Below are 11,936 nucleotides of genomic sequence, written 5' to 3'. Positions count from 1 at the left end.
TATATTTTTCCATGTTCTAACACAGACCAAAACAATGTCCCATTACCTATAATAAATGCAGGTCCCTTTTTTAATTGTCAGTGCTAGAAATACGTATTGATAATTACCAGGCACCTTGTGCTGCGGATTTTGGGAAAATACTCCCATTTTTCCTTTTTTTATATACTTTAAAAAATATATCTTCTAAACTCATCATGGAAAACAAAACAAAATAAAACAAAACCAAAAAACCCCAAAACCAAAAAACAAGCCATCTTTTTAGAAAACTTCCCCCAAATTCTTTGTCTATTAAAGAAAACCTAGTGCCAAATTTTTGCCTAATAAAACAACATTTTAAGTGGAATCTGAGTCAAGCCCCAATGAAGGAACGAATACTGGTTCTCTGAGTCAGCAGAAGAATTCAGTCTTTGGAATCCAACACTCCATTATTCATTGGCCCGAATTGGTAAGAGAGCTGTCAGCACTGTGGAGATGACCAGAAAAGCAGAGGGTGGGTGGGTGGATGGGGTGTTTTAGGTGGATAATGAAAGAAAACCAATCCGAAATACCTCTCAGGACAACTCTGAACAGTATGTTGGGTGTTTATCATCCGGAGCGGAGCGGAGCGCTGCTCTCCCCTTGCTTCCATACTCCCCTCATTGCTCTGTGCCTGGGGTAATTTTCTGAGCAAGTGCTTAAAATCAAATGTCTTGTCAAGCCTCTGGCTCAGTCAGGCACAGCCTCCAGAGTCCCATTAAACAAGGTCAGAGGAAAGAATTAATTCCCGTGGAGGAGACAGCCCCTCCCTAAGCCCATGCCCCAGGACGGCTCACCGGGGCCTGCGGAAGGTCAGGCCGTAGTGCTGACAGGCCAGCCCCACAGTGGGAGTGTACACGATGGGCATGAATTTCTCCACATCTGACGTCAGCACGCGGTAGAAGAGCTTCTCGTTCCGGTCCTGGAGTGTCATGAGAATGATGTACCTTGGAAAGGGAGACAAGAACCAAGCTGGTCACGTGGGCCCTACAGGTGGGAGCACAAAAGGCCCTTGATGCAAAGACCCAGGGCTCCCACTCAGCTACGTACAATGGCACGTTCATGGGCAAATCACCATCTCTCCTCAGCATGAGTCTCATTTTCTATGAAATGAGGAGAGAATCATCTGCCTTATCGTACTTACTCTTATTCATGGCGTAGGCACAATTCTAAATATTCTACATTAATTCATATAAAACTCCCAAGGACTTGTGAGGCAGGTACTAAAATGTGGACGACTTTAGAGATAAGGAGACGAGGCACAGTGAGATGAAATTGCTCCCCAAGGTCTCGTGGCAGAGTAAGGATTTGAGTCTAAGCAATCTGATTCTCGAATCTCAACCACGGTGCCATGGTTAGTTACGTTATCACGAGGTGGACACTGAGAAAAGACAACCAGGCTGGGGCGGAGTGGGGTCCAGGAAGATATTGAACACACCAGTGATTTTCCCACCCCTTGTGGCTGGATCCTGTCACAGCCAGAGCTCTCAAGTGTCTGAGTACGACCTGACCTCAGAAGGCACGCTCCAAAAAAATCTCTTTCTCACCTATTCCCTGAAGCCTAAAATCACGAAGCCAGGAAAACAGCCTTTCATTTCATAGTCCTGAAAATGCAAAAACCCTAGGAGAAAAAAGACCCAGGGTCTGAAATTCATGATGGGGTGTAGGTGACTACTGACATCACACCCATCCTGGACAACAGCTTAGGAGAGCCTGCGGGCACTTGAACCCTGGCATGGAATGGGTGAGAGTGATGTTCCCATAGGGCAATGATCCCTGAGTGTGGTAACAGGGTCCTAGGTTTGAATCCCGGCTCTGCTGTTTCCTAGTTTTGTGACTCTGGGGAAGCCACATGACTTCTTGGGGCCTCAGTCTCTCCTTCCTTCCCAAAGGCACTGGTCCAGAACTAAAAATAGTGTTTAGAAGGAAGGGAGGGTTTCTGCTTAGAAAAGCCAGCATCTCAGCTCATTACTGGTGTAAGCATTCTTTTCCTCAGTAGTCATTTACACACATCTCTTCTCAGTTCTACATTCAGTGATTTCGAGTTGGTAACTTGAAATCGGTCATGGTTGGGAATATTCCCATTATGGAAATGGGAAAATGCTACAAATCAGGGCTCCCTCGGTGCCCCAGAACCAGTCAGTAAACATTTACCAGCATACCATTACCCTTACCCAGAAGAAGCTGGGGAGCTTCCTTAGCATTTCCCTGAGCACCTGCTGAAATAAGGAATTCTGGGAATGAGTGGGTCAGAGAAGTCAGTGGGTCAGTGGGTCAGAGAAGTCAGCAGAGCGCCAGGAATAAGCTCTCTGGAGCTCCCACGATCAGGCAAGTCCCCTGCTCCTGGGGCCCACCATGTCTTCCCTCTTATATAGGTAAGTTCCATCTAGCTGAACAAACCCAGAGAAGTATGAGCAAAGAGGATTTCACGTTGGACTTTAATTCTTTGTAAATTTAACAGAAGAGGGAAGCTCAGGTTGTTCAAAGTTCAAAGCATGTGTAATGCTGTCAGTTGAATTCATTGTGTACTTTCTGGCTGGCTCTTCAGGGTGATGTAGCCAGACCCAGTGTGGGTAGAATAAACAAGAGGGAGTGAATATATGACCTGAGTTGCAGTATGGCCTTGGAGTTCATGGGAGTGATATCCACAGCATTCAGCCCTTCAGGACTGCGGGGGTGGGGGGTGGGGGGAGTAGGCCGAGATTTCCTCATTCACTACCATTTGGAAGCAGTGGCTACTGTGAGGGGAGCACAAGAAGGTGGGAACAGGATCACCCTAACATGCTGCTGAGCTCTACCCTCACGAGGACAGCCACGCCATCAACAACCCCAAATCTTGGCCATTAAGCTCTACAGATATGTAGGGGGAACCCATATCCTCCCCCTAAATTTCCACTGGAGCCCACAGCAAGGTGACGTATTTATTTTACAAGCTTTTGCATAGGGCCTCCTGTTGTAAGTTACAGTTACTATGTAAGTGTTCTGAGCATGTTAGAATACTAATGCACTTAAGCCTTATCATAACCGTATGAGTTCGATACAACTGATCTACACATTGTACAAATGAGGAATGACCCAGTCGGTGAGGGGTAATTTTTGCTATTAAGTGGTAGAATGAGGATTGGAACTTAGTCTGACACTGGGGTCTAGTCTTGTAGCCATTAAGCGCCAAAGCCTCCAGCTGTGGCATAGCAGAGCAGTAAAAGGCAGACTCCAGAGCGAACTGTGTTCGAATCCTGGCTGTACCAGTTCATAGCCATGTGACCTGGGAGGTCACTACCTTCTGTAGGGAAACTGACGAAGCTGACCCTGTGATTCCTCAGTTGGCTCTTCATGGAATATCCTCCCTAGGAGAACCCAGAGGGGTGGCAGGGTTAGTTACAGTTCCCATAAATGTCTAACATAGGATATCCTAGGTCCTTTCCGAGGTGTTGCTGTGCATTTCCACTTTGCTCCCCACAACATTCCCCTTATTCTAGGGACCTGGACGATGGACCCCTCTCCCGACACACTTGTCCTGCGCGCTCCCCTTATTCCTGCTGAGTGAAATGCCTTTTATGAATCCCACCGCTGTCTGATGAAACCCTAACTGTGCTTCTCGGGCCGACTCGGATGCCACTGCTTCCCAGAGGACCAACCAGATTGCACCTGCTGGAAGTCAGTCTCCCTTCCGAGTTCTGACTCTGCCTCGGTCCTAACAAGCCCAGTCCCTTGGGGAGATGACCTGGGGCTGGGGCTGGGACTGGGGCTGGGATCTCTCAGGGGCTCTCAGCCTCTCCTCCTGGAGAGTACAAGACAACCCGTGTGCTGCAGGAGACAGCTGAACTTGGGGCTTGGGTCGAGGGAGCGGACTCTAGGCACTGACTTGTCCAGGTCGCTCTGCTGCCGCTCGTAGTATCTCATGATCCGAAGGAGCTGGACGTCCTGGCTCAGGAAGCAGGGGGGGATCAGGCCGTGGATTCCAAGCTGCAGCCTTTCTTCCAGTGTAAAGGCCATCCCCTGAGAGAACAAGAAAGAAACACACACGCATGAAGGGATACGCGTGAAACTGAGGAGCAGGGAGGTTCCAGCAGCAGAGAGCCAAAAGTCACCTTCTGCTGGCATTGGTCTCATGGTTTTCTCATGACTCAGCGGGGTTACAGGGTTTTAGAAAGAAGGCCGCAGAGCTGAAAGGCCATTTTGCTCACATCAGATCAATAGCCATAGTCTCAACATGACTTATCACTGTGGAGATCAACCTTGATCACAACCTTGATCACCAGGCTGGGTTTTGCTTGCCCGTGTTCTCTGCTGTAAAGCGACTTCTTTTTCGGAACTCTCCTGCATGGGAGATTGGTCTCTTCTCTCCCATGTGTCTTTATTCAGTCTCTTGTCTATATGAAAAGGGACTTGTGGGTATTTATTTTATACTTTGGATTATACTCCAATACTGCTTTATTTATTTTTTTACTCAAATTTTTCCAGCTTTGGCCACTGGGAACTTTCAGTCAGTTCCTGTGTCCCTTGAACATATGCTCTTAAGTCCTTCCTCCTTCCTCTCCTTCTTTCTCTCTCTTCCTTCCTCCTTTGCTTTTCCTTTCTTCCTTCCTTCCCTCCCTCCCTCCCCCCCTTTCTTTCTTTCTCTCCTTCTCTCTTTCTTCTCTTTCTGTCTTTCCTCTCTTGCCTCTACTTCTTACTTTCTGGCACAGTATGCTCCAAGCCCGTCTTGTATATTGCCTACCCTAGTCCTAGAATCAGCCTTTTTTTTTTTTTCTTTTTTTCCCCCAGTGATGCCTGATTCCTTCTTTGGAGCATGGCATTAGAACCCAAGATCTGGGCTCTTTTTAATAAATGTGCTACTTACTACTGGGGTTTTGTTGTTTCTAGTTCCTTTCAGCTGAAAGAGCAAGGAAATGAATCTATACTAAGCTAAACGTAACTACATCCAAATGTCTCTAGTCCATTACCACATGGGTCATTCTAGCCTCACCACTTCGCGAATCAGTAAATTCTCACTCCACCCAGGAGAGACTTAGCTACCCCCACCTGCCGTCTATGTACTTAGTTACTAGATTCCAGCACACATATAGAAAAGTATCAGAATTGTTACCTAACGCCGCAATGGGAATCAACTTAGTACACCAGAGTATAGTGCTTACGAGCTGTTCCTTTTGCCTTCAGTCTTAGAAACTCCACTTATTTCCCAAGTTACTCAGGTCATCACTTTTCCTTCCACCTCCTTCACTGAAGTTGTATCATACATTTATAACACAGTTATATTCTCCTGTCACAGTCTGCCTTCTTTCGTGGGATCCAACAACCTACTAAATGATTTGAGAAAATCTGGATACATTAAGAGCCATTCTTTGTACTGTAAAGTTCTATGAGTTTTGATAAATGCATAAGATCATGAATCCATCATGACAGCATGTGCTTTACCTATCAATCCCTCCCTTCCTTGCCTTGGACCACTGGCAACTACTGATTTTTTTTTTTTTTAAAGATTTTATTTATTTGTCACAGAAAGATATCACAAGTAGGCAGAGAGGCAGGCAGAGAGAGAAGGGGAAGCAGGCTCTCTGCTGAGCAGGGAGCCCAATGCGAGGCTCAATCCCAGCACCCTGAGATCATGACCCGAGCCGAAGGCAGAGGCTTAACCCACTGAGCCACCCAGGTAACCCACTGAGCCACCCAGGCACCCCACTACTGAATATTTTTACACTGTCTGTGCAGTTTTGCCTTTTCCAGAATGTGAAACCATTGGGATCACACAGTGTGTAGCCTTTTCAGACTAGCTACTTTCACATAGCCATAAGCATATAAAGTTTCATCCATCCATTTTTGTGCCTTCGTAATGCATTTCTTTCTTAAAGATCTTATTAATTTATTTGAAAGAGAAAGAGAGACCAAGCAGGGTCGGGGGAAGAGCAGAGGAAGAAGCAGGCTCCCCCTCTGAGCCACCTAGATGCCCCTATAACTCCTTTCTTTTCATCATGGGATGACATTCCAGTCTGGTTTTACTGTGGTTTGTTTCCCCATTTATCTATTCATCTTGGTTGCTTCCAGCTTTTGGTGAATATAAATAAAGTTGCTATAAATATTCATGGGCAGGTTTTGTGTGGACATGAGTTTTCAAATCAGTTGGGTAAATACGTAGGAGTGCAATTGCTGGACCATATGGTAAGACTATGTTTAGCTTTTTAAAGAAACTGCCAAACGGTTTTCTAAAGTGGCTTCACTACTTTGCATTCCCACCAGCAGCCTCTGAGTTTCTCTTGTTCCACACTGTCTCTAGCATTGGGTGGTGTCAGTTCTTAAAATTTTAGTCACTGTAATAGATATGGAGTGGCATGCTATTATTGTTTTAATTTGCAATTCCCTATTGGCATATTGATGCTGAGGATTTTTTCATATGCTTATTTTCCATCTGTCTATCTTTTGGTGAAGTATCTGTTCAGATTTTTTGCCCATTTTTTGTTTTGTTGTTTTATTATTGAGTCTTAAGAATTCTTTGATCAACAGTTTCAATGCAACCCATATCAGAATTCAAATGGCCTTTCCTGCAGAAATAGAGAAGCCAGTCCTCAAAATCATATGTAATAACAAGGGGCCCTGAACATCCAAAACCATTTTTTTAAAAAAAGGTTTTGAAATGTAATACAAAGCTACAGTAATCAAAACAGTGTGGTACTGCATAAGGACAGATAAATAGATCGACAGACTAGAATCAAGAGTTCAAAATAAACTCACACATCTATGGCAATTGATTTTTTACAAGGACATCATATCCATTCAATGGAGGAGAGAACAGTTTCTTAAAGAGTTGGTGCTGGGGCGAGTGCATTTCCACATGCAAAAGAATAAATTTGGTTCCCTACCTCACACCCAATACAAAAATTAACTAAAAATGGATCAATAACCTAAAATATAAGAGCTAAAATCATAAAACTCTTGGAAGGAAACATAGGAGTAAATCTTTATGACTTTGGATTTAGCAATGAATTCTTAGATTGTGATACCAGAAGCATTAGTACAAAGGAAAAATTAGGTAAATTGACTTCATTTAAAAATTTTCATACAAAAAGGACACTATCAAGAAAGTGAACAGGGATGCCTGGGTGGCTCAGTCAGTTAAGCCTTTGCCTGCAGCTCATGTCATGATTCCAGGGTCCTGGGATGGGGTCCCACATTGGGCTTCCTGCTCAGTGGGAAGTCTGCTTCTCTTTCTGCCTGCCACTCCCCCTGCTTTTTCTCTTTCTCTCTGAGAAATAAATAAAATCTATTAAAAAAAAGTTAAAAAAAGAAAGTGAACAGACAACCCACAGAATGGGAAAAACATCTGGAAATAGCGTAAGGCATTTAATATCTAGAATCTACGAATAATTGCTTCAGCAGAACAATCAACAGAAAGCAATCCCATTGAAAAATGGGCAAATAAACAACCTGAAAGTACATTTCTCCAAAGAAGATTTATAAATCGCCATTAGTACATGGGAAAAACGTCAGCATCATTCATCAGGAAAATGCAAAATCAAAACTACAGCGAGATGTTGTTTCACACCCACGGAGATGGATGGAATAAAAGCAACAGTAAATAACAAGTGTCGATGAAGATGTGGAAAAAATAAAACCCTCATATGCTGCTGGTAGGAACAGAAATTATTAGCAGGCCCACCAAAAGCTAAACCTAGAACTACAGTAAGACCCCAGCAATTCCACACCCAAGTATATTCCAGAAGGAACTGAAATCAAGGACTTGAAGAGACACTGGTACACCAACACCCAACGCAGCATTATCGACAATATCTTCAAGATGGAATCAACCCAACATATGAACAGACCAACAAGATGTGATTGTGTGCAGTGAGGGTTTATTCAAACACAAAAAGGAATGAAGTTCTGATCCATGCTACTACGTGGATGAACGTTGAAAACAGCATGCTAAGTGAAATAAGCCAGATATGAAAGGGCAGATACATGATTCCACTTTCACAAAATATCTAAAATAGGCAAAGTCGTAGACACAGAAAGTAGATGAGAGATTTTTTTTATGGTTTTTTTTTTTTGTTGTTGTTGTTGTTTTTCAGTAATCTCTACACCCGATGCGGAGCTCGGACTCACCACCCTGAGATGGTGAGTCGTAGTCGTATGCTCCACCAATGGAGCCAGTCAGACTCCTGTAGAAAGTGGATTAGATTTCCCTAAGGGCGGAGATGGGCATGGTTGAGTTTTGCTTAATGGATACAGAGTTTCTGTTTGGGATGATGACACAATTCTGTGAATACACATCATGCCACTTAACTATACACTTAGAAATGGTTAAGATGGTACGTTTTGTTCTACTTTCCCACAACTTTAAAAAATTAATAATATACAACACCTCTAAACCACTGAGTCGTACACTTTAAATGGGTGAATTATAACTCCATAAAGCTGTCTTAAAAGAATTCTTTGCATGTTTTAGATCTGAGTCTTGTATTGCCCATGTATTCTGTAAATATTTCTCTGAGTATGTGGCTTGTCTTTTCATTCTCTCACAAGTGTCTTTCACAAACAAGCCTCTTCTGGTTCGGGAACTGGCAGGAAGACGGGGAATCAGTGGGGCTCATGGAATCTGCCCCCTGGCCCAGTTAAGCCCTATGGAGACAGTGTCTGTTGGCAGGAGTACAGGGACTGGTTCCCTAAGGGACATTGAGAGGCATGGGGACCACAGCTGTTCCACCTTTATCTCAACATGATAAGGTGTCACCCATTGTGTAAAGGAGACCCCTTCTATGTAGAAGTCAGCCAGCACGACCTCAAAGCTCCTGGCTTTCTCAGCCCCCTGGCTTTCTCATGAAGGGTTCCGGTGGTGATGATAGTAGCAAGCCCCTGAGTAGTTGTCATGGTTGGAGGACAAGGAAGGGACCAGCATCCCCATGGGTGTTGTGTAGGGAACTCTGAACAGCCCTTAACTAATAATTAATGAACTCTATTTATAATGAGCCCCAGGTAATGCTAGGTTCCTCCTAGAAGTGCAGAAGGCTGTGTGGGTGATAAAGCAGACCTAGAGTTTTTGGAGGGCAGTCTAGCTTCCCCCAGACCCCTCGGGGGTGGGGAAGACTGAAAAGGCAGGGAGCACCAGAACTCCCCACATTGCTCGGCCAGCTGAAAAAGACCTCATCTCCTATAATTACTACAAACTCTTCTACATAAAGTTCAAGAGTGACAGGGAGATACAAGCCCATTTGTTGATATCAACACCACATCCAACACCCATAGGATTGTTGGCGATCATTGGCTCCAAGAAATGGAGTCTAATAAATGCTCAGTCTTACCATATCCTTACAACCACACTGTAAGGAGGTTTTATAACCCCCACTTTCTAGATAAGAAGGCAAAGCAAGAGAGATGTCATGCTCTGGAAGTTGCATAGCTATTCTCCATGTTTTATTGCGTCTTAACCAGGATGCGTCTTATAATCAGGAAGTCCATTTGGTGGGATCATTTTCTTGTGATGATTTCTTTGACTAGAGGCAAGTGAAGAACCAAGATTTGATCACAAGCTGCATTCTTGCCCTTACAGTATTTTCCTCCTAGGACCTTGGTGATACGGACCCCAGAAAACGTGAGTGGGGTGGGAGTGGTGAGGGAAGAATGGAAAGAGAGAAAAATAAAGAAAAGAAGCAAATGAAAGTTTAGACCCCTTAGTCACTCCTAATTTTCTCTGTTTTTGTTTGTTTGTTTTGTAACTTAGGAATCTCAGAATACTAGGCTCCTCTAGTGTTTTTAAAAAGCAATAATGGGGCACCTGGGTGGCTCAGTGGGTTAAACCTCTGCCTTCAGCTCAGGTCATGGTCTCAGGGTCCTGGGATCGAGGCCCGCATCGGGCTCTCTGCTCAGTGGGGAGCCTGCTTCCTCCTCTCTCTCTCTGCCTACCTCTCTGCCGACTTACGATCTCTCTCTGTCAACTAAATAAATAAAATCTTTAAAAAAAATTTAAAAAAAGCAATAATGATACCTCAACTTAATGAAATTCTGAAAAGTTGTCCCTCCTCTCAGAAGAAGTGCTGAAATGGTAAGAAAGATTTACCCCAAGATAGGCTCCACTTTGTTTGAAAGTATGACTCACAGAGAATTCTTTACATACTCTCCACACAAGAATACCAAACTTTTTATTTATCAAAGTCCGAAGTCACCAGTTCATAAATCCCCTGTTTTGGCCACCAGCTTTGCAAGCTGTCACGACACTGAGGTCCCTGATCATTTTGCAGGAACCACCCACCGCCCCACCCTGGAGACTGAGCACTTTCACCAAACACCATTAGGCAGGTGACCGTTCACTGGCTTGGTAAAGACTGTGAATCATCTCTTCTTGGCCCTGGAGATCCCAGGAGGGTCCAGGCCCTGAATGATGACATCATCTTCGTTAATGACCGCTGTGGCTTTTAATAACAGCCTGCTTCTCTCTACAAGCCGAAGTTGTTTCTCTTGGCTGATTGCCACCAACTTCTTTTGTATTTGAGGAAAAAATTATGACTGTTTAGCAACTGCTAATTTCAGGGATTAAAAAAAAAAACACTTCCAGAAGCTTCTTTTCATCCTGAAGCTAATGTTAAGGCAACTTCAGATTTACAAGTTTGTACAGGAGAAATGCAGGCACTTTGCAGATACCATGGCCTCCAAGATAGGATTGGAACAAGCTGATTCACTAGCCTGTGGGAGAGAAGTATTAGAATTTGTATTTCTCTACAGAAGAAATAAACTTTGCTAATTGATACTGAAAACTCTAGGTCTTTGTGTCAGAAAGTCACATAATTCCCATAAGGTATACCAGGAATCCTAAGATAGAAGTCAGGCTTGTGCAACATGGATTTGGCAGTGCGGCCCTTATTCATTCTTATCACATTGAGAAATTATAGTTTCTGTGTGCCTGGTTAAGGAAAAGTCACGTATTATATTATCTAGTTTTAATAAAGTTCTCAAAATAGAACAAGTGGCTTTTGAAAAATGGCCAGCTCTTTTAGTCATAGGTCAACCTTGCAGTGTTCAGCACATAATAGTAGGTACCTACAGTTGTTATGTTGAAACAATTGAAATGTTTCAATTATTACAGAGCCATTGCTCTGACCAAGTGGATCGCTCAACCAGCTCTGTCCTCTTTCAGGGAACTTCTGGACCTCCTGCTCCCACCACAATCCGATGGCCAAGGGGTTAAAGTCGGGCAGAGTGGGTGGGCTCCAGACCCATTCTAGAACTAAGGAACTGGGGCTGTTTTGAGTGGTCAGTGCCTAAACTGTACCAGGGTGAATCTTTTAAGTGTCAGCCCTGATTTTCCCTCACTTATCATCTTCTCTGAATGATCATCTCTGGTCCAGCTGCTGAAATCTTCCCTATGGGCTCAGCATTGCCCAAGTTTCCTGGACAAAACTTTCTGACATCAGAGAGATTTCTGCATAGACCCCACCGTCCAAGGACAGGGCTCAGAGGCAGCAAGCTGCATCGGGCTGTGCCCCTGACCCAGCCTCCTGCTGTTGAGACATCCAAGCTGCACAGGGCTCCTGTGACTTAGCTTTTCCGAGGGGAGACCTCCCCATCCCACTTGGTGATCTGCCTAGTAGTTCTGGACCCTGAGCCTTGTGATGCACTTGCCAATCTCTTCTCATCCTTCCACAGGCATTGGTGAGTTCCTACTTTGTGCCAAGATGACCTGTTAGACACTGGGGAGTCCCAGAGGAAACAGGTGCTGCTTGCTGCCCTCCTGAGTCGATCAGAGGAGTGACGTGGATTAACACATGATGGAGATTCTGGGGTTCTGCCTCCGGCAAGCCACTTCTTTGATTGTTTTCCCATTATGGGATTCTGTGAAACAATGGGCGTGAAGCAGAGAGGCAGTGTTCGATGATGATGGAGAGTGCTAGGTGTTCTCCTGGTAGCTGTGACTATTTTGTTCACAGGGCAGT

At 44.4% G+C, this 11,936-nt stretch overlaps 1 protein-coding gene across 3 annotated transcripts in view; it reads right to left on the bottom strand.

Moving 5' to 3' along the window:
• ME3 (malic enzyme 3) overlaps positions 1 to 11,936 on the bottom strand; it is a 219,176-nt gene that overhangs the window by 124,032 nt on the left and 83,208 nt on the right. For all 3 annotated transcript variants that reach the window (XM_059187140.1, XM_059187132.1, XM_059187123.1), the window contains exons 3-4: positions 3,881 to 4,014; positions 813 to 962 (exon numbers count right to left, since the gene is read on the bottom strand). In XM_059187140.1, coding sequence (XP_059043123.1) covers positions 813 to 962; positions 3,881 to 4,014 — 284 coding nt within the window. The remainder of the gene's footprint in view (positions 1 to 812; positions 963 to 3,880; positions 4,015 to 11,936) is intronic.

Source organism: Mustela lutreola, chromosome 1, assembly GCF_030435805.1.
Source record: "Mustela lutreola isolate mMusLut2 chromosome 1, mMusLut2.pri, whole genome shotgun sequence".
Lineage (NCBI taxonomy): Eukaryota > Metazoa > Chordata > Mammalia > Carnivora > Mustelidae > Mustela > Mustela lutreola.
The sequence above is the reverse complement of the archived record's forward strand: the minus strand, read 5'-3'. Positions and strand labels throughout refer to the sequence as shown.